Source organism: Molothrus ater, chromosome 13, assembly GCF_012460135.2.
Source record: "Molothrus ater isolate BHLD 08-10-18 breed brown headed cowbird chromosome 13, BPBGC_Mater_1.1, whole genome shotgun sequence".
Lineage (NCBI taxonomy): Eukaryota > Metazoa > Chordata > Aves > Passeriformes > Icteridae > Molothrus > Molothrus ater.
Genome location: NC_050490.2, coordinates 2,356,356 through 2,379,461, shown reverse-complemented (window position 1 = coordinate 2,379,461; position 23,106 = coordinate 2,356,356). Strand labels below are relative to the sequence as shown.

The window sequence follows — 23,106 nt, the reverse complement described above, 5'->3', positions numbered from 1 at the left end:
GCTTACACAGCACAAAGAAACTCTGCCGGCGCCTTTCGGCTCGCGTGCGGCCCTGGGCTGCGAGGGACGACCCGGGGCTTTCTAGAGTTACATCACAATTATAATATTTGTAATCACAGAGATGCAATAGAAATAACCTCCTGGCAGAAGGGAAATATGTGGGTAATGAATGGGTGCGACCTGCCTGTTGCAGTCCTGGGTTTTCGTGCTGGCTCGTGCAGCCCTTCCCGCTTTGCAACATCTGGTTTTCATCTGCTGCAGGAAAGTCAAATCATTTCAATGAAACTGGAAGAAAACATAATGCTTTAAAAAAAAAAAAAAAAAAAAGAAAAGACAGCTCTTGATGTTAGCCTGGTTTTCAGCTGGCGTTAATTAGATTTATCAGTAGGGTTTATCGACAGAGTGGACGCTCTCTTGGATGCTTGAGTTAAGGCATCATCCAGCGGACAGCGCGATCCGCGAGGGCCAAGTGCCACGTTTTTCCTTGGAAGAGCTTAAAATGATAAATGACATGAGTTCAGATTACTCTGATTTTTGGTGCATCCCCCAGGTGATGAGTCAGGAGGGAACTGGGGCACAGAGCGGGTTTTACTGATGGGAGTGGCCTTGGTTCAGTGGCCATGGTTGCTCTGGGGTTAAGGATATGGCAATTCCTGCATCATGTTAGCCTACAACAAAAATGCATTCCCTAAATTGTCACATATTAGATATATTGAAAGAAAATAAATGTACAGTGGGTGCACAAGATATATTAATAAAATCCAACATATGAGATATAAAAATATAAAATAGGTATAATATATGCATGAGTTATAGAAATATGAAATAAAATGCATTATTTTCTTTCTATCTGTCCCACTAAATCAGGATGAGGTTGTCATGGAGGTCCATTTTCAAGTTTAGAGCAGCATGGCTCAGCATCTGTTTAATCCCCATCGCATTAGAGCCCCCCTGGATGAAGTTTTTTAACTGCACTTTATTGATCTCTGGGCTTTTAAAGACATCCATGAGCTCTCAGCAAATGGAGTGTTTGTCCTGCTCTGTGCACATTGACTCTCTTGCGTGGGGGGCACTTGAGGAATAGGCAGGCTTTTTGTTCCATCCATGCTGCAGCACTCTTGTGGGTTGTTAGATTGTTTCCCCTCAGTGGGTTTTTGGTGCTGGGAAAGCTTCATTAAGATAGAATTATGAGTAAGCGAAATATTTCTGGTTTTCCTTGTTAATTGTGTCCATTTGGCAAGAGAAATGGAGCTGGGAGAAGCTTTTTGAATAAGCAGGACCTCTCACCTCCTGGCTTAAGGCATGAGGATCTGTGAGAGCAAATACTGAAGGAGCCATAAGTCTATACTTTGATTTAATGGTTGTAATTTTTAAATTGCTTCATGGTTATCATGTCATAAGATCTTAACCACTAATTTTTCCAAGGAGTTTAATTAAATTTCAAGCTTTCAGCTGGAAATTCAAAATAGAAAATAGGTTTGAGCTTACTAATAAGTTTCTTGCTTTGAGAAAAGTCACTGCACTTAATAGAACTATGGAATGGGCAGGGTTGGAAGGACTTTCATGTATTTGACTGGCTTCAAACCACAGTTAACTCAACTTCACCCCTGATTGCCAGATCCACACTTCAGTTTCTTGTGAGCCAAATTTCTCTGGACAAGGATGCAGTCGGAGCAGGGCACCTGTAATTGTTCATAGTGTTTTCAGGAAAAATCATGGTGTTTTGTTTTTTTCTCCCACTCCTTGCCATGGAATCAACTCAGTTTAATTTTGTGTGTCTTGTTGGGGGCTGGTGCCAGAGATGGGGTTAAAGGGATGCAGAGGGTGAACAGTTCAGTGAGTCAGGACTTAAATGTGTGGATAATTCAGTGTGGATATTTCCCTCCCTCTTTCTGCCTCTCACATGAGTTATCTTTGATGCATTTATTTTCTGAAGTGGCAGTGGAAGGATTGTAAATGCAGTAGCAACCCCCAAACCATTTGTTTGTAGGCTGGATCAGGATCTTGATACAGTTGGGAATATTTCCCACTTATTTCTTCCAAATGTCCCAGGGAACAGCAGAGCACAGGTGGAAATCTCTGCAGGTGATGTTGATTCTCAACATCACTGATCATCAGACTTAGATTTTAGAGCTCCTTAGCACCAATTCTCTCTTTTTTCCCCTTTTTATTTGGTCCAGCTCCTGATACTGTGGGATTACATTCCATGCCTTGTTTCAACCCCCACGTGGGTTTTAATTATTACAGTGACTTCAGCCTGGGAAGCTGGTGAATTATCAGTAGCTCCCCTATCCTGGATGCCATCCAAGGGGGGAGATGGGGAAGAAGGAGCAGTAAAAAAGAGAGATGGGCAGGGAGAGGCCTCGCTCTCGCTGCCGGAGGCCGGCCGAGCGAAGCCTTCCTGCTGAAACCCGGCCAGCACGAGGTAGGACAATCGTGCTGCTGTTCTCCTAGGGAGTTATAAACAAGAGGATGAGGCTCAGCAAGAGAAAGAAAGGTTTCTTTCTGTGGTTTTCCTTTCTATCAGTGTTTTAGTTTCCTTTTCCACCCTCCTCCTGAACTGTAAGCAGATCTATTTAGAGTAGAAATGCTGTTTTCACATGAGTTTAATTTGTTAATGTAGTATTTTACTTGCTGATTAAGGTCAATAAAGAAATACATTTAATATTCTCTTGAAAGATGCAAACAAATCCCTCCTTAGTTAGCACTGATGGTGTTTTTGTTGGGGTTTATAAAGCTGCTTTGAGTGAGCCAGCGGGAGCAGCATCCCCATCTTCCCCAGCCAGGATAAACAGATGCAATCCAGTGATTCCTGCTACATCCCACATGCATTTTTTATTGCAAAATGGAAAGAAATAATAATAAAGAAGGTTGAAAAAAGAATAAATTCACATCATCCCAAATGCAACAAGAGTGGTTGAGCTCCTTGCTTTATTTATTCCCACTTTCAGGATGATGTGTGTGTTGTTATTTCAGGGAGGGATCTTTTAGCTCTACACCTACAAAATCTTTCCAAGATTTTATCCCTCTAGGAGATACTTGTGGAGATATTTTGACCACTTGAGTGATCCTGTCCTTGTTGTTTTCATCATATTGAGAGTTGGGTGGTGTATGAAGTTGTCACCTCTCAGCAGTAACTATATCTATGGAATAATGGTTTTGGAGGTGGATAATCGGTGCTGGAAAATGTGAGATCTGGATCTGAGTTTCCCTCCAGCCTGTTTTTCATTGGCAGGTCTGAGCTTGACTAAAATGCTGTAAACCATCACCTCCCTTGTTCTGCCATATGAAGGGACATTTAGGACATCAAAACAACGGGTTTGGATGTGTTCTTATATTTTTTATTGAGAACACAAAGTTATATCTTGGATCAGTCATTGTGATCCAAGGCATTCACCCTCTGGAAATGCTCTATCATGCAAGGGTGATGGGGTTGTGCCTCTGGGCTCTGTTCTGCCCTTGGCCCTGCAGGGAGGGATGCTCCAGCATTCCAGCCTCACTCCTGGAGCAAGTGCCAGAGTGCCAGCAGCTCCTTTCCTGCCAATAACCAATGGTTCTCTGTTCATTTTTACAAACCAGGTGTAATTAGTAATGGCTCACTCTTCATTGTGCTGCGCTGCTGCGTGTTAGGTCACCCCTCACTTCAAATAATAGATGGAAATGTGGTTTTATTTGGGTTATAAATTATGTATTGCCACTCAGCACAGGGAGTGCTTGTCTTTCCTCTGCCTTTTCAGATCCCTGGGCTCCTCTGGTTAAGGATCCTTTTCTCCCATTAAGTTCAACCAACGAATCTCTTGCTACATTGAGAAGAAATATTCTGAATTTGTACTTGGGCTTTGCAGTTTGTCTCAGCCTGGCAGAAGACACGTACTCAAATCCTGGTTGGGTTTTCCAGCTATTCCAGTCAGGCTGGTTAAAGATACTCTTACATCTGTCTACAAAATTTCCCACCCCTTTCTTTGTCCTATCACAGCTATTTTGATGCCCACATCAGGTTGTGATTTTAGTTTATTTGCTATATATTTAATTACAGAAGGTTTACTAAAAGGTTTAAACACACTGTAGTGATTCTTCAAAGGCTGAACGAAGAAATTATGTTCTGAATTTTACTCTTGAGGGGCTGCAAATTTTTACAAGGGGAGTTGTAAATGTTTTTACTTACACCAGGATGGAGAGGGACTGAGTCTCATCAGAGTAAAGAACAATCACAGAGGGTTTGTCAGGCTGTGTGGTGACAAGGAAACAGAAAAGGTGTTAAAAGAAATGAGATGTACAATACCTGTGTGCTGGAAACCAGCGCTTCAGGAAGCCAGAGCAGAGGGAAGTTAATGAGAGTGTGCTCTGACAGAGCCTTGCGTATTCACATGAAATTAATTGGATAACGAAGCCTGGTTTGCCGTTTGCTCCGGCAAGCAATGCCCCTGTGGGTTCTCCAAGTGTATCTGCTGTGTTTCTCCTGCTGGCAGCTGTAGTGGGAAACACTTGTGCAGAGCTCCCAACACAGCAGGTCACCAGCACTTCATCCAATGCACCTTTCTTTGGAATATTTGTACTATTTATGCATTAGTACACATACACGTTATCCTGTGTTCTTCTGGAGGGCAGGGAGGTTTGAACAGCTGATCTTTCCTAAAATATTATGCACATAGACTAAGGAGATGGCAAATTTAAATGCTATTAAATGCCTTTGGAGGCTTAATTTGTTCTGACATTCTCAGTGACACAGCATCCTCCTCCTGCTTCCCTTCCCTGCCCTCCTCACATCTGGAAAGATCTCAGCAGCTGGTGGGGGGAGATCCCAGATGGAGCTTCAGTGGCACTTGGGTGCTGCTGTAAAAATTTGGACTGCATTCCTTTCTCTGGTTTGCTCCAGTTTGGGCAAAATCAATGCAGAGTGGGTGGTTTGGGCTGGCTCTTTGCTCCTGGAAGTCTTGCACTGAGATTGGATGTGTAAAAATTTATACTTGAAGTGTTGTTAAAAATCCTGCCCCTCCATGGAATATACAACCTCAAACTGCATTTCTTAATACATACATGGAAACATGGAATTGAAGGAAGGTGCTTTGAGCTTCGTGCTGTCTCCTGCTTGGCTGAGGTGGATGGTGAAGAGCTGCTGCTCATCTTGGTGCAGAGAGAAGGAGCAGAGAGGCCTCTGCATCCTTGGCATGCTGGCAGCACATCTGCCCTGGCACACCAGGCCTGGGCTCGGTTTGACTCCTGCCCTTGCCAAAAAGGAAAAGGAAAACACACTCCTCACATCCATCCCAACCATTTGGCATTTTGCAGAGCCAGGCTAGGAAGAGGTGGACAGCAGAAAAATATCCGTGTTTGTTTTGAAACGTTTTCTGCGATGTGGAAAGCTGGAGTATAAAATCTCACCACTTTTCCCCTAATTTCATTAATTCAGGGCTTTCCTTTTTTGGTTGGATTTTCTTGTCCTTTAAACCCCAAAGCTCTGTTCTCAGAAATACCGGCCTTGGCAGTGCTCAGGAACATTGTGCAAAGCTGAATAGGTGGTTTTGGCAGGATAACCCTGGAAGTGCAAGCTCCTTCCCTGCCTGCAGACTCTCCCATGGCAAGCAGGATTGCAGCACCGTGCCAATCTCGTGCCACAGGGCATCAGCTGCTCCGTGCTCGCCTCGCAGCTGTTCCTCCTCTGCAGGGAATGGATGCACTGGTGTCAGATTTACCCCCAGCCCAGGAACCTGGTTCAGTTCATAGGAAACCTCTCCATGGTGGCCTCGAGGAAACCCCCAGCTGATTCCTCTGGGAAGGTGACAGGCGGTACCTGTTGAATTGTCCTATTTTGCTTTTCCTAAGGGCTGGAAACAGACACCCTCTCCTCCTAACACAAATATCTGATAGGAACACGCTGATTTTTGAGACTTCTCTTTTGCTCCCTGAAAAAACCGATGCCAGCTCTTGTTTTTCCTGATGCTTATCAAATATTCTGGTCCCTGATAAGACAATTACTTTTCAATGCTTCCCATTGATGCAATGAGATAATAATTTTTTCACTGCTATGCCTCGGTCTGCAGGTGTTGTGGTCCATCCCAACGCTTACTAATAAGTCTTTTCAAGCTCTTGCTTCACCGTTTGTACTGTGTAAATAAGGGAAAAAGATGTTTTTATGGATCAGTCAGACATCTGAAGCTGCCTGTGGCTACTGAGACATTCCAAAAGCTGGAAAAGACGAGCCCAGCAGCGTTGCTGCCGTGGAAGGGACTCATCCAAACTACGTACGAGGCACAGAAATCTTATGCTGCTGCTCAGTGGCGCTTGAAATTTTGGAATCGTGTCAAGAGGAGTTGTAGATTATTTATATAATCCCACAGAAAAGCAAGGAAGGGCTGGAGATGTGTGGATTCACGTTTAACCTTCTCTTTACGCAAGAGATTTTTTACGTGGCAGAAAACAAATGTGGGTTTTATTGTGTTGATTTAATGACAGAGCTCTGATTTGGTTGGTTTTTGTTTGTTGGAGGGGAGGGCGTGGATGATTTTTTGTCTGTAAGAAGCTGAAAGTGGCTGAGGTCTGAGAGGAAGGACAGCAGGGGCGGGAGCCAAGCTGAGGCTCGGGTTACACTGGTATGTTTTGGTTGCTGCCTAACGTGTTTTTGTTTTTCTTCATTACACATATTTCTCTTGGGAAAAGCAGGAAAAACTGTGTGTCAAATATACATCAGGGCTCTGTGCCTCTGCTAAGAGGTTCCAGATGGGGAGTGTTACGATAGGGACACTTTTTCCTGCCTTTTACTTTGTGGCATTAATTTTGGTGACAAACTGCAGGAAAACTTATATCAAGCCTAGAGTGTGCAGTGAATGCTTCTTCTTTTTTTTTTTTTTCTTTTGCTTTTGAGCATTTTTTGGGCTACCCAAGTATGCAATAGGAAGTTGAAACTTCATTTCCAAACATTTATTGCCCCACGTCAAATCATTATATTCAAAAAAAAGGGTAAAAAATGGAGTTTTGAAGGGACTTAGAGAGGCTTCCTCCAGGGGCTGGAGAGTATCCAAGGCTTGCCCACCAGACCAAATCCCTCTCCCTAAATTTGAGGCTGATGCCTGGGAAGGAGGGGGTGGAAGCTGGTGAGGATGACTCTGCAAGGGACGAGTCTCTTGCCAATGGGCAATGTTTAATTTCTGTGCTGGGCAGGGGCTGTGCCTCCACCTGGGGTTGGCATTGTGTCTTCTTCAAGATGACTCCCAGGACTCTGATGGATTGTGGACTCTGGAGCCCAGGCTGAGGGTCCAGAGCTGCTCCACCTGGAGTGATGTGGCAGTGGGAGCCACAGGCAGGCTTGGGTGATGGCACCTTGTCACCACCAGCCCCTAAAATCCATGAGTCACAGCTTCAGCGAGGCTGAGTGCTACCAGAGCTGTCAGCAGGTGACAACGGCGACAAGAGCGCGGCAAAACCTTGTCCCAAAGTGTGATCAGGATGTAGTTTCCTTTGTGGATGCTTTTGCATGATGAAATTATATCTTAAAAAGCAGCACTTGGTTTGTGTATTGTGTCATTTGAAACATCAATGTTTCCAAGACAACAGGCCAAAAAGACCCAAATCCTGTTACTTTGGGAGGGATGTTAAGCCACAGGTGAGTGGTGGCTTTCTGCAGCTGCATGTAATGCTCCATGCTCTAAAACCAGGAGATGTTTTGGAGACAGGAATTTACCCCCATCTTCTGCAGAGCACTGGAAATATGTGACTGTTGAAAATGATTGACTGAAAATAGAAAAGTTATATTTTCTTTATCAGGGGCTTCAGGGCAGATGGGACTCAAGTGATCAGGAGCTCTGGAGACTCAAAAGCCTCAACCTTGAGAAGAAAAAGGCAAATGTGGTGCTGAGAATGTTGTTACCTGTTTATTATCATGGAATTACAGCATGGTTTGGGTTGGAAGGACCTTAAAGCCCATCTTGTTCCAACGTCTGCCATGGGACAGGGACACCTTCCCTTAGACCAGGTTGCTCCAAGCCCCATCCAGCCTGGCCTTGGACACTTCAAGAATCATCCAGGGGCTGCCACAGCTGCTCTGGGCACCCTGTGCCAGGGCCTGCCCACCCTCACAGCCAGGAATTCCTTCCCAATATCCCATCTAACCCTGCCCTCTGGCAGTGGGAGGACAGAGGCCATTCCTCCTTGTCCTGTCCCTCCATCCCTTGTCCCCTGTCCCTCCTCAGCTCTCCTGGAGCCCCTTCAGGCCCTGGCAGGGGCTCTGAGGGTTCCCAGGAACCTTCTCTTGTCCAGGTGAGCAGCCCCAGCTCTCCCAGCCTGGCTCCAGAGCAGAGGGGCTCCACCCTCAGAGCATCTCCATGGCCTCCTCTGGACTCACTCCTGCAGTTCCACATCCTCTCTGTGCTGGGTACTCAGGGCTGAGGCAGCTCTGCAGGTGGGGTCTCACCTGAGGGGGCAGAGGGACAGAATCCTCCCCTTTTCCTGCTGCCCCCACTGAGAGTTCAGCCCAGGCCAGGGGAGATTTGGGGTTTGGGGCTGCCAGGGCAGGTCTGTCTGCTCCTCCACCAGCATCCCAAAGCTCCCCCGGGGCTGCTCTCACTCCATTATTTGCAGTATTATTTTATTTAAAGTAAAGGAAGGCAGCAGTGCTCCTGGCACTGTGTGAGGCTGTTTCTAGCAATGCAGACAAGTTTTATTTGCTGCAGCTGCAGTTTGTACTGCATCACTGCACTTCACCCAGCTCTGCATAAGGGGATTATGAAAGGTGAGAAGGAAATCATGATATGGCTTGATGTTGCAATGCATAATAATATAACCTGTTATATAGGTTATACCCTCCTCAGTCATCACTTGAAATATATACATGAATGGGTCACCATGGGTCATCTGTTGTCATTCTATCAGCGCTGCTTTGTTCCCCTGTGCAGTGCTTGTTTACAGTACTTTACACTGGCAGAGTGTAAAACCTCCTCCTTTAGCTATGATTTGTTTCCAACTGGTCACTTTATTGCTATTACTCTTTTATTGTGATTATTTTATGTCTTTATCCTATGAAAAAATCATTTGAAGCATCAATAAGGAGATGTTGCTCGTTCCTGGCACCTGTTAGACACTTGCTGCCTGCATTTGACAGAGTAGAATTTGTTCTTTGGCTGCAGAATATGAATGTTGGGAGTTGGAGAGACATTATAATAACACCAAGTTTCCCAACTTCATTTTGGGATGCTTCTTTAAATCCAAAGCTCAACCTAGGATGAAGATTTCTTTTCCACCCAAATATTTGCTGGCCAATGTATGCGAGTTTGCTGGAAAACATGAGCCTTTGGCTGTTCTTCCCAGGGTTGTCCACCCTGCTCACAAAAACATGAATGTCTGAGCAGAGGAGCAGGAATGTCGGCCAGACCGTAGGGATTTGGCAGCCTGTGCCTCCAGGATCTGTTGTAGGGGTGTTTGCTGGTGGCTGCCAGCTCAGCTGGGCTTTTTTTCCCATTATTGCACTTGTGTAGGAAAACTGTCCCTGTTTGGGAAGAGGACTTAGGTCAGAGGCTTTGCTTGGGTTTTGGGGTTTTGTTTTCTTGCTTTGTGGTTTCATGGCAATTCCTTTTTTTCCAGTGCATCACTTGAAAGGAAGGAGCTGCGGTGGTCTGATGCTGTGCTTTAGTATGGGAAAAGAAGGAATATTCTGCCAACACTGAAGTGTTTGCTGGGAATGCAGACACTAAATCCTATTTGTTACATAGCTGATACAGCCTCTGCATCATATCTCCCAAACAAGGGTGTGTTGTAGTGAGGGTTATAGGGTTTATCTCAGGTATTTTACCCCATAATGGTGCTCTGGATATTTCCATTAGATTGGCACTTCAACTAAATTGACTCCTAAACCTTCTGTAAGTTACTGCTCTCCCATTAAAAGTCCTTCTCTTCCATATTTGTACTGGGGGGTGTGAACTCAATGTGCACAAAGACATGTGGTCATACCTGAGCCTGGATTTTAAGACAAGTTGTTGCAAAACCTTTGTAGTTTAAATTCTCCAGGCACTGAGCTCCTCTGTGGTGACCAGGGACAGGAGCTGAGGGAATGGCTGGAGCTGTGTGGGGGAGAGTTAGGTTGGATATCAGAGGAAGGTTCTTCCCCAGAGCAGGCTCAGGCTCCCCAGGGAATGGCCATGGCCCCAAGGCTGCCAGAGCCCAGCAGTTGGGACAGAGCTCTCAGGGACAGGGATTTATTGTGGTGTCCTGTGCAGGGACAGGAGTTGGACTCGATGGTTCCTGTGGATCCTTTCCACTTCAGGCTATTCCATGATTCTCCATTCCAGGATGCTGCCATATTCCCCAGAGGGGAAAAGTGCTATCCTTGAATAATGTCAGTCTTCACCCCAGGTAGGGTCAATGCAGGTGTCTTACCATGACAAAACATTTTTAGTTGATATAAACTGTCTGTAATGAGAAAAAAAAAATTTAAAAGATGTTTTATAGTTTGTACCATGAGGATTGCATTTTACACATCAGTTTAATCACAAGAGGGTTTGTCTGGTAATGGGTAGAACTCACTTGGCTGCTGTTCAGTAATTGTAATTATGGAATGGAGGATTTGCTGTGCTTTTTGTTGGAAGAATCCCGCCGAGTTTAATTCCATGTAGTGGTGGCTGCACTGTCATTGACAGTGAAGTGTCAGTGAAGGGATGAAGAGCATTTTAAACTTCATAAATGTAACAAATTGTGTGTTTGGTTGGTGTGGGGAGGCTCCTTAAATAAGGTCTTGGCCCTTTGGGCAGTCTTTGCAAGCCTTACTGGACCTGTTCTGCATGTCCTCCATAGGGGCAGGAGGGAGAGGAAGGGTCTCATCAGCACTTCCCTGGTGTCCGTATCCTCTGGACTTTCCCCATCTGAAGTATTTGTAGGTCATGTATTTGAAAGGTTCTTTTGTGGGTAGCAAAGAGCAAGGACAGGACAGGTGTGCACCTTTTGGTTGCTGCACCTGCTTCAAAATTGAGTATTGATTTTATGGGAAGAAACAGGAAAGTCCATGGGTTTGAGAAGCTCATAAGCAAAAATCCAGCTACCACAGGAAGCAAACACCACCAAGGAGATGTTCTGCTGTGTTTGCTGCCAAAGGTGTAGGATTATTTCTGTTCGTGCCCACAGCCAGGACATGCTTTCTCTAAAATGTTGGACACAAATGCCACCAATTTTTAAACAAAAAATAACAAAAAAAAAAGGTATTTTGTCATTATACACCTTAAATTTAAGTTGCTTTGTTGTGTTTTAGTTCAAGGGTTCAGAGGAGGCCACGGAGATGCTCTGAGGCTGGAGCCCCTCTGCTCTGGAGCCAGGCTGGGAGAGCTGGGGGTGCTCACCAGACAAGAGAAGGTTCTGGGGAACCCTCAGAGCCCCTGCCAGGGCCTGAAGGGGCTCCAGGAGAGCTGGAGAGGGACTGGGGACAAGGCATGGAGGGACAAGACAGGGGGGGAACAGTTTTAAACTAAAAAGGAGATCTTTAGATTGGATGTTAGGAAGTTCTTCCCTGTGAGGATGGTGAGATCCTGGCTCAGGTTGCCTTGAGCAGCTGTGGCTGCCCCATCCCTGGAATCATTCCAGGCCAGGTTGGATGGGGCTTGGAGTACCCTGGTCTAGTGGAAAGTGTCTCTGCCCATGGCAGGGGGTGGCTCTGGATGATGTTCCAGGTCCTTTCCAACCCAAACCGCGCTGTGGTTCTGCCTTGTGTGAAATGGAAACCCCATGTTTGCTCTTCAAGGTGCTGCAATGGCCCCTTGGAGCAGAGAACAGCAAGGTAGGAAAGTTTTCAGGTCTTTAAAGGTCAGTGTGGGGCAGGCTTGGGCAGTGCAGCACAAACACTATAAATAAGCTGTGGTTTGTGCTTTTGACCACAGAAACACCGCTGGGTTCATCTGTCAGTGTGGGACACGGAGCCACAACCGAGAGAGCAAAACCCCGAGGTGTTGGTGCTTCAAGTCGTGTTTAGCTGCTGTAAATTCGATTTTCAGTGTTACTGTTGAACCACAGCTTGAGGGGTTCCCAGAACAGCTGTTTTTTCTTTGCAGCTGTTCAAGTTGTACCTCGTACCTTTGTGCTTTGGTGCTTCCTTAGGGGCTGTGATCTCTCTGCATCAAGGTGGCTCCTCATGGGAATTGAAAATCGGAGAAGTCCATCAAAGTGGGGTTGTTTTAGCAGATCAGTTTGGGCTGGAAGATTTTATCAGGAGGTGGGAGCTGCAGGTTTAAAAGCTCTTCCCAGGGCAGGAGCAATAATGGGAAGAGATTTAGCACGGCTCTAACTTAGGTGGTGTACATGCAGTTTATGTTCTGGACATAATTCTATACATTTCTGTTAAAAAGCAATATAACAGGGGAAGGAGAGTGCTGGGAGCTTGGTTTCAGGTAGAATGAAAACTAGAGAGAGTGATCTGTATCATCCTGCAGAAGAAGAAGAAATTTGTGAGTGCCCTGGACACATAAAAAAGACATCAAATTTCAAAAATTCCAATACACTATTTTCCTTCCCTGTGTGGTTTTTTTTAATTTGGAGTGAAAGTGTCTATGGATCTTTTTTTTTTCCCCAAGCATAGCATATAGAATATTGGGATAAACAGCCCTTAGATCTGGAAATCAATTACAAGGGATGTTTGAATCCACCACTCTTTGTGGATGCACATGTTGTGTTTCTCCAACAGGAGCTGTGGGAATTGGGAATGCACATCTGATGGGCATCATGGAATCATGGGGGGTTAAGGTGGGAAAAGGCCTTGAAGATTTTCAATACAACACCCAGCACCAGCACCATGTTCATCACCAAACCAGGTCCCCAGTAGTGCCCCATACAGTCATTTTTTGAGCACTTCCAGGGATGGGCACTCCACCACATCCCTGGGCAGCCTGTTCCAATGCTTGGCAACTCTTTATGTGGAAAATTTTTCCTAATATCCAACCTAAACTTCCCCTGGCACTACTTGAGGACATTTTCTCTCCTCCTGTCCCTGTCCCCTGGGAGCAGAGCCCGACCTCCCCAGCTGCCCCCTCCTGTCAGGAGTTGTGCAGAGCCAGAAGGTCCCTCCTGAGCCTCCTTTTCTCCAGGCTGAGCCCCCCAGCTCCCTCAGCCCCTCCTGTATTTATGTTATTTGGTGGGAAATAGATTTTAGCAAAGCTGTTCCCAACGTGCTCACCCAGTTAGAAGTCATTCAGACTTTATGAATACATTTGATTAATGAACTCCAAATTTCACAGTAAAACAGGGAATTTGAATCCTCCAGCACTGTCTTGTCTGATATTAACCTGTTTCTTCTCCCTGGCATTAATGAGCTTGATGGAGTTTTGCTCCCAGTCCCTTCCATGCTCCTCAATGGAATATAACTATTAATATAAGTATTCCACAATGGCACAGCTGAGATTTAAGCAGTCAACTTGCTGTTCTCCTGGCATATTCATGGTATGACTTTCTAAAAAATTCAATTTACATTTCAGGTTAGTGGGGAACCATTTAAAAACTCTTGTGTATTAATGTATTTTTTATCCTGTACAGCAAAGAGAAGATGATGTTTTTATTTTTCCCTCTAAGGGTGAGGGCTAAAGGCTCCTCTTAGGCCTGGGGACCTAAAATATGCTGGCAAAGGCCTCTATTTCCACTTGTTCTTTTACCACAGAAGCTGTTATTCCATAAGGGAATGCAGCTGTTATTCTGTAGGAGAATATTGCTGTTGCTCTATGGAGGAATGACATTCAGTTTGGATGATCTATCAAACAATGTTTTATTGCCAGATAAGAACAAGTCACCACGGCGTTTTTCCAGTTGCTGAGGTTTGGAAAATAACTTCTTTTCAGGAAAGACATTAAAAATAATCCTTATTCTGACTGTCACCTGGAATTAATCCAGATTGCATCAATATTCAGTGGAGAACGAGGAGGCTGCAAGCCTCTGGGCTCAGGAGGAACGTGGAGCATTTAGCCAGGAAACTGTTAATCCCTTTTTTTCCCTCATCCTGATAGGCATCTCTTTGTGCAGGAGGGCTGCAGGAGGAGGAGGAGGAATGGAGCTGCTCTCTCCTGCCTTCTCCAAACTGCTGGATCACCCTCCAGCTCCAGAGGGACTCCCAGCTCCTACAGAGGAACGTATTGAATTTTGTTTCCTTCCAAATGTTGAGCCCTGGCCAGTAAAAGCTTTGGTCTCCCCAAGAATCCTTGGAATGCTGTTATGGAGTTTTGTCCGTTGAGCTGCTCAGCAGCCTCGAATCAATGAGTCAGTAAAGGGCAATCAAATGAACAGAAGATAATTTGTTTTAGAGAAGTTCGAACTCGTTTGCTGAGGTTGAACTATTATATTCTGCCCCGTTTGCAAGGGACAGGGTGTTCTGGTCTGGTCTGTATGGATTAGACACGTATAAATTGAATTAATAGCACTTTTTTATAGCCCAACAGTCCTGCTAAAGAAACCCTGTGAGTAAAGCAAACAAAAATGTATTAAGTTGTCTCAAATCAAACACCAGACGTTTCTCCAGCTACTTGTTGGCCCATTCCCAACGTGCCAGGCCTGGAGTCACCCGAAGTTTGCACAAGAAGGGATCCAAAGACCTTTCTCATTTCTATCAGCACGAAAGAAAAATGCATGAAAGAGGAACATTATGGGCTGTGATTTCTGGAGGCATTTGGCTTATAACATATCATGTGGTCTGGCACATTCATCCCCAAAAGAGCTCATAAAAAGGAGGAATCTTGCTGTTCCCCAGTCCTATATTTGAAATGTTTTCTCTTAAATTTCCTTGCTATAGAATAAGAAAGATTGATTCCTGAGCAAGGCTTCTCCCCAAAGAAATCCTAATAAATAACCTTGTTTTTCTCTGTGAGTGATTACTTCGGGTAGAAATACAGGGAATCACACTAGAAATCTTCTTAATATTGTTCTTTGCTTAAATTATTTTTGAAATTTTATGAAAATGTATTATATGAGATGATAAAAAACTGTGCTGCCTCCTGTTTGGTCTGTTCAAGTTCATCTTGCTGCTTCTCTAACAAACAATGTTAATTAGGTGTACAGAAATTTTATCTCATTGCCTTAAGATGGTTTCCTGGAACATGAGTGATCCCATAGCAGAGAAATGCTTGTAACCTAATTAATACAATTTAATACCTAAATATAAGGTGATGCACTTGCATGCCTTGAATATTCTGCTTAAAAGCTTCTTGTTGTGTCTCTGCTCACTGAAATACCTGGAGGTAAATCCTTTGGAAATCTTAAACACCATCCTGGTTTTTAATATCAAAATTCCCGGTTTGAGGAGAGAATGTGATTGGATTTTCATCTCCAGGAGAGATTTGGGGCTTCAGGGGAGGTGTGGGCGCCTTTGATGTCCTCTGGAGGGTGGGTTGAGGGGGATGCTGGGTGCAGGGAGGATTTTTGGGGTGAATAAGCAAGAAAAAAGTGTGAACAGCTTGAAAAGATGTGAATCCTGTGCAGGGTTCCTGAGCTGCAGCTCTGGAATGATCCCTCCAGAATAACCTGTTTGCTCGGCAGGTTTCAGCTCTCCCAGAACCTGCTTTAGTCAACTAAAGCAGATTCATATGCAATAGTTGGAGTTTAAACAAATCCCTGTATTCAGATAGGGGGAAAAAAATCCCATTGTTATTCCATGGCAAACCTCTGTGGGTTTTTAAATCATTAAATCTGAGCAATTTGGGAAATAAATCAGCCTGGGAAGGGAACTGGATCATGCACGGACGGGACATGTCCAATACCCTTTCTCCAAGGTCTCATTTCATTTGGCCTTTATATTCTGCTTTTAGTTGGGAAGTTAAATCCACAAAGGTCATTTGAAAAGCTTCAGATTATAGATGGAAAGCCCTTTTAATCTTTTCTAATAAATAGCTGAGCAGGGAATAAATCTATTGGGAGCTGAGCTCTGATGTTAAGCCTCAGCACAAAATGCCCATACATGAGCAACACTTGGAAATTATCTCTGAAATTATAATTACCTTAAATAAATTTGACTTAGAAGAAAAGGTGTGTGATTATGAAAACTGGTTTAATAAATGAAGCATTAATTGGACCTGGTGGCTTGGCAGATTCTGTCACCGTGGTCCGGATGATTATGAAAGTGATTTAGGCACAACTGAAAACAGCAGTTTCAGTTCAGAGATTTCTTTTAAATGGCAAAAATTACTCTCTCCAGTCAGTGCTTTGGTAAGGCAGGGTTGGAATAAAAGCTTTGCATAATAAAGACTTGAAAGCATTTTGATTTTGGAAAAGCAACAGCAGCAAATGGAAACGAGGGTGTCTGAAATGCAGAAAATACTCTGGGTTATGCCAATGCTGTGTATGACATTATCTAGTCTGAGTAGCCTTCAAAGCATTTTCCCCCCTAATTCCACATATAATTAAAAAGCAGCTTCCTCTAGCTCATTAAAATGTAGAGTCCTGTTGGAGCAGTGTACTTGTATATTTATTTAAATGAATAAAGCAGAGCTTTAATGCAGACTGTAATAACTTCAAACATTAAATTTCTTCTATGCAGCTCACACTTTATTTTTAACCAGTGTTTAGCTTCTCTTCATGAACACCAGCTTGCAAAGGAACATGGTCCCCAGCAGCTTGTTAGATTATTCTGTGAAACACTCAAGAAACCTTCCCCATCCCCTGTTTTTTGATGTGAAATGATAGGAAAATCCCCCAAGTTTGGTTGTGAGTGACGCCCATGGAAATCAGGCTTTTCCAGCATAACCATGGCATCTCCCTCTTTTCACAGGCATTTGGAAATGCAAAAACAGCCCATAACAACAACTCCAGTCGTTTTGGCAAATTCATCCAAGTGAACTACCAGGAGACAGGCACCGTGAGAGGGTAAGTGGGAACGGGGTGGGGGTGCTGGGTGTACCCACACTTAAACACGGTGTTCCTTGCTTTGGTAATATTCTTCCCAAAATGGAGATAGGAAATAAAACTTCATAGGATTTAGCTTATTAAAATCTGCTGGTATGGAAATGTGGGTGCATCCAAGATGGGTGCTGAGGTGTGGATACACCTGAGCTGCCTTCAAGCCAGCTGAGCCTCTCCATAATCCTGATGTCAAATTATTAATGAACCTGAAAAGCAGCATCTCCTCCTGAGACAGGAGTTAAGGCAGAAAAGGGGAATGTTTTAGCTGGGGTGGGTAGGGGCTGAGCAGTAGATGTGGAGTGGAACATTTGGCTCAGGATCCCAGGGGAGGATTTAATCTCTGGCTGGAGTTCTGGAGGCCATTGAGCCACACTCTTGTTGTTCTTTGCCTGATTCCCTCCTTGCAGATCTCTCCCTAATTCAGCCCTTGCCCAGGGAAGGGCTCTTCTTCCTCCCAGGTCATTGCAAGGAGATCCTTGTCTGTCTCCACTGTGCTTCTCCTCAGTTTATTTCAGCTTTGGAAATTTGAGAGCAGACTTGAGGAGAAGAATTTTGGGGTGATGATTGATGAGAAGCTCATGGACATGTGCACTGGGGACCCAGAAATCCCCCATGGCCTGGGCTGATCCTCAGCATGGGCAGCAGGAAAAGGGGGACTCTGCCCCCTCAGGTGAGACCCCACCTGCAGAGCTGCCCCAGCCCTGGGGCCAGCACAGAGAGGATGTGGAGCTGCTGGAGAGAGCCCAGAGGAGGCCATGGAGATGCTCTGAGAGTGGAGCCCCTCTGCTCTGGAGCCAGGCTGGGAGAGCTGGGGCTGCTCACCTGGACAAGAGAAGCTCCAGGGAACCCTCAGAGCCCCTGCCAGGGCCTGAAGGGGCTCCAGGAGAGCTGGGGAGGGACTTTGGAGTGACAAGACAAGGGAGAATGGTTTCCCACAGCCAGAGGGAAGGTGGGATATCCCCAGATGGGATATGAGAAGGAATTCCTGGCTGTGAGGTTGGTGAGACCCTGGCCCAGGTTGCCCAGAGCAGCTGTGGATGCCCCATTCCTGGAAGCGTTCCAGGCCAGGTTGGATGGGGCATGGAGCACTCTGGTCTAGTGGAAGGTGTCTCTGTCCATGGCAGGGGTGGAACTGCCTAAACCCAACTTTCTCTCTGGCTTCAGATAATTTCCATGGCACCAAATCATCACCAAGGAGCTGTAAATGGGCAGGGCTTTGTTAACTCCTCTTGTTGTCCAGGTGAACTGAGTCAGTTGGAAAAATGAGGAGTAGAAGCAGCATTTCAGGGGCTGTATAATTTCTGCAGCTGGCTAAGAGACCTCTTGCTGGGACTTTGTTGTTATTTTAGAGAATTGCTTTTAAATTTTTTTGCTTTTTTTTTTTTTCCAGCAGAACAGTATCACACAAAGAGCTGCCATTAATTTTTCAGTGAGCTTGGGTACTCCACGTCCTTTCCCACTGATTTTGCATCCCACATCAAACCTGATGCTCTTTTTTCCCCTTATTTAATTCTGCTGCACAGTTCTCTTACAAGGATAAACCTCATTTTTTTAATACCTCCTGGGTAACAAGAATCCAACAAATGTCTTAACTATGTATTATCTTGGCATGATGTAGCTGCACTGTGGTTGTGGCCTCTATTTTTATTTGGCAGGGATATGCAAATAACATTATATTCCTGTATTCTAGTTCATAAAATAGGAGGAGTTTTCTTTGCTTTTAAAAGAATGAACTTTCTTGGTCTTTGGTTGCACAGTGTGATGTGAGTGTACTCTGCTATGAGCTTGCAGTGCTCGCCCAGTGAAAAGAAAAGATGTTTAAAGAAAAATATATGCATTTCACAGGGGAAAAAATGGGCTTGCATGCCATATTTGCATTTTGGTTTTGAAATGCATATATTTTTCTTTAAACACCTTTTCTTTTCACTTAGCCTATACTTTTTTAGCCCAACCCAAATCAATTATCACCCTGTGTTCTGCATATCAGTAGCTTTGGTAATGGAACTATAAATTGCAGCCCCTAATAAGTGATTTCCTCTCTTCAGAGGTTGAAAATAGCAGTTGAATATTTGCTTACCGCCCCTCTGAGTATAATCACCCAAAACTGCTGAGGTGGAACAGGCAGGAGGTTGAGCAGGACCCAATCCCACCCTGTAAGGCCAAGTCTTGGATGGTCTCTCAGACCGATGGAACAGGAGCTGTGCTGCAGTTCAGGGCATTCCCAGGAGGCTTCCTGAATTTTGGATGTACTAATCCACGATAAGCCAGGCCTGGAGGAAGCTCTTTGCAACCTGCTCAGTCCTCATGAGATGATCCAAAGCCCTGACACCTGACATGATCCATGAAATGGCACAAGAGCCAGACAGGAGAGGCTTTAGAGCCAGCTAGGAGGGGTTTAAATCAAAGCCCTGTGCTTAAATCAGTGTTTTACACAAGATCATTCCCTTACAGCTCCTTTTCCTTGCTCTTAAAGGTCAAACTGACATAGCTGACAATGGTAAATAAAAAGAAATTTGGAGACATCAACTTTTTAAGACAGAAGCTGGTGTTCCTGCTGACTATCCTGTTGCAAGAAGGGACAGATGTTGTTCTTGGGACATGGATTCATTGTGACCTTTGCACTCAGCAAGGGAGCATTTTACCAAAATAGCATTGTAATTGCATCTATTAAAAAAATATAAAATTTAAAATATGGAAACTTTCTAAAATAAAATTTAAAAAGTAAACCTAAAATCTTTAAATAAATAAATAAATAAAATTCCCCTGATTTAAATAGTAGTTGAGACAAGATGACCTCCAGAAGACCTTTGCAATCTAAATTATTGCCCAAGAATGATTTTTGGGGTGGTTTATAATAAGAGCAGAAATGATAGGGGTGGGGAGGAATGCCAAGGGCATGGACATGGTGCAGGTTGTTGTACAGGAGTGTCTGAGCCATTATCCTGTGGGATCTGGGATCTCATTCATGTGTTCCCTGACCCTGCAGTGAATTCATGCCTTGGGAAGGAAAAATTGGGTTCAGGTTAGAAAGGGAACATAAAAGCCCCATCAGCCTGTGGGTAAGGAATATCCATAGACTGTTCCCAGCTTCCTCCCAGGGAATAAAGAGGAATACAGCTTTGCTGTCTGTCTTCCTTTACTCCTCCTGTCCAGCGAGATCATCCAGGGGGGAGTTGGATTTGCCACTTCCAGTTCCTCTCCCAAGAGTTGCCATAAGAATTTCCACAAAACCTCTGCAGCATGTCCAAATGATTTCTAGTTTAGTTTTTGTGGAAGGAAGGGAGAAAGTTGTGCTGGAGGTAATAATTAGATCTGGCTTTCCCATTTATGGTGGAGGAAAGCACCTCCTTGTCCCACCATGCCTGAGGTTTGTTGGATTTCCCAATTCCTCCATAGCTCTGACATCTGTCACCAGCAAAGCACAGCTCCACCATCCAAACTGCCACCTAGAACTCCAGTTTCTAAATCCCTGTCATTACTGGTTAGGTTTGTTGGGAAGAAAAAAACCTGTGGAAGCTTTGTTTAACTTGACAAACCTGAAAAAAGTATTTAATATGTAGATTGAGCGTGTTTGTTGTGGAGGCTCTTAGGAGAAAATGTAAACTGCAATGAGGAGCTTTCGCAATTGTTTATTTTTTTTGACTGGAGCCAGAAGTTAATAACCCAAATTTTTGGTGAGAAGTGGCTCTTCTGGAAGAGGGAATGGAAGAGGAATACATTGGGGACTGATTCTGCAGCTAAATGGCTTCTTGCACACTTCTGCTCACAGATGTATTTCCATGTGCACGGCTCCTGGGCTGCAGGCAATGGGATTTTGCTGGCTTTGGATGAAATAGGGATCCCAGCTCCTTCCTTGCAGACAACATTTCTCTTGCCCATAGGCTGAGGCATCTGAGATCATGTTTTTCAGATCCAAGTTAGTTTTGGCTTGGTATCAAACCAAAAAAACCTCAAAAGCCAAACATAATATTGGGCTTGTTCTGCTGAGGAAGAAATTTATATAACTAAGTGAAACAAGGCTGAAACTTCTTTGTGTGGGTACTAAGGCTGAAGCCCCTGGTAAAGCTGTGCTCGTTGAGTATCAGGTCAGTGAATGATGCTTTGATTTTTTTCCTTGCAGAGCTTATGTTGAAAAATACCTCCTGGAGAAGTCCCGACTGGTCTACCAGGAGCACAACGAGCGGTGGGTGCCTCTGCTTTGCCCAAGGCTTGGGTCTAACTCCTAAATGTGGCACAGATAACTTAAATCCCTGGTGGAGCTGGCACAGGGGATCAGGATTTTCATGCTCTTAACCCTGTGCTGCAGAGATTAATGATGCATTTTATATTTGAATCTTTTGTTGTTTAGGGAGAAATGTGCTAATGGAGGGAATAAACTCCATTATTTTATCAAAAGTCTTTGACTTAGCCTGGAATCATAGAATAGGTTGTATTTGGAAAGGGACCCTTAAAGATTATCTTGTTCCAACCCCTGCCATGAGCAGGGGACCTCTCAGTACAATATTGTTACATTCATTTAATTTTCATTTTCTTTATGGCAGATAGATTATTAAGTACCACTTCATTCTTGTGCAACTTGTGAACTGCTTAATATGTCATTTTAGGAGAAAAACATGGTATTTTCATTCTTTTTTGAAGTTCACAGAAGCCTTCAGAGTGGCCTCTAGAAAAAGCCAAAATTATATAGAGGATGAACTTATGTGAAGTGTGTTCTTTCCTAATTTGATGCATATTCTTTGTTGCATGTTCCTCTCCCCTCTCAGTAATTATTATTCCACTTTTAAATAATTTTGCTGCCTTTAGTTGCCTTTCAACTCTTGGCACTTCTGGCTGTGTTTCCCTTTGGAGACAGATGTGTGAGTTTTCTGGAATGCTCCAGGGCTGTTCCTGGAGTTAAAGAGCATCTACAGCCTTGACAAACGTCCTCTTGGGTGTTGCAAGATGATTAAACTTGGATCCTCTTGGAAAACATCCAACATAAAAGCACAGCTTTAATTTTAGAAAGAAATGGTGTTAATCTGTGTTAGAGTTGTCTGGAAGCAGTCCCTTGGGCTGGGTTTAGCATTAGTGATATTCAGGTATTTTGAATACTTGAGTTTTTGAATACTTGAAAAATTTTCAGTTTGTCTCATGGAACTGCAACTGCAAAGTCGCTGCCTTTTTAATGGTAATAAGGTAGGAAAAGTCATAATTTCTGCATTGCAAGGAAACATGTTGTGATTCTAAGAAAAGAGGTCAGGCTCTAATAAAGGAGCTGGGGACAGTCAGGACACAAGGTACAGGACAAGGGGAAACATCCTCAAGCTGTGCCAGGGGAGGCTCAGGTTGGACATCAGGAGGAATTTCTCCATGGAAAGGGCTGTCAGGCATTGGAAGGGGCTGCACAGGGATGTTTGGAGTCCCCATCCCTGGAGATGTCCAAGGAATTCCTGGACATGGTGCTCAGTGCTCTGGGCTGGGAACAAGGTGGGGTTTGGGCACAGGGTGGGCTCACTGGTCTGGGAGCTCTTTTCCCACCTAAATGATTGTGGGATTCTGTGAAATATGTGGGCATTGCACATGGTTCTGGAGGAAAACCTGAGCATCCCAGCTACAAATCCTTCAAGTAGATTCTAGGGCAGTGGCTGTCCTTGGATGGAGAAGAGGGATCTCATTCTCCATGACATAATTAAATCTGTTCTATCCCTGCACAGCAGGTACAGACCAGCTCTAAACGGTGTCAGGCCTGAGCTTGGGAGCTGGAAAATCAGGTTGGGAGGTTTCAGTGTGCCTCTGCTCAGTGCTGCTGCTCATTTTCGAGTCTAACAGCTTTTGTTTTTCATTTGTCACCAGGAACTACCATGTATTTTATTACCTCCTGGCAGGAGCAAGTGAGGAGGAGAGATCAGCATTTCACCTGAAGCAGCCAGAGGAATATCATTACCTGAACCAGGTGGGAGTTCTATACAGGAATGCAATCCTTGGTCTTGCTTTTTCTTCTGCTGATATTTAATGCTAATAAAGAAGAGGTGTGGAGTAGTAAAAGTGGGGGTTTTTAAAGGTGTGGAGTTGTAAAAGTTGCTTTTAATGGTTTAGAGGAAGTCTTCTGTCGTTGGAATAATTCTGCATTAGCAATCTGAACACCTGGTAGTGTTTCAGGGAAAAAATAATCAGTGTTTTCTGTACCTGGGATATGTTAAATGTATTGAGTTTTTGATTGCTGGAGGGAGAAACAGTCAGAATTTCCTGCTCTCTGTGTGAATGCCATTTACTCATTAATATCTG

At 44.3% G+C, this 23,106-nt stretch overlaps 1 protein-coding gene across 6 annotated transcripts in view; it reads left to right on the top strand.

Annotated features, from left to right (window-relative positions):
- Nucleotides 1-23,106, top strand: part of MYO9A (myosin IXA) — a 176,379-nt gene that overhangs the window by 44,525 nt on the left and 108,748 nt on the right. For all 6 annotated transcript variants that reach the window (XM_036390037.2, XM_036390040.2, XM_036390039.2 and 3 more), the window contains exons 3-5: nt 16,712-16,806; nt 20,963-21,025; nt 22,675-22,774. In XM_036390037.2, the coding sequence (XP_036245930.1) occupies nt 16,712-16,806; nt 20,963-21,025; nt 22,675-22,774 (258 nt within the window). The remainder of the gene's footprint in view (nt 1-16,711; nt 16,807-20,962; nt 21,026-22,674; nt 22,775-23,106) is intronic.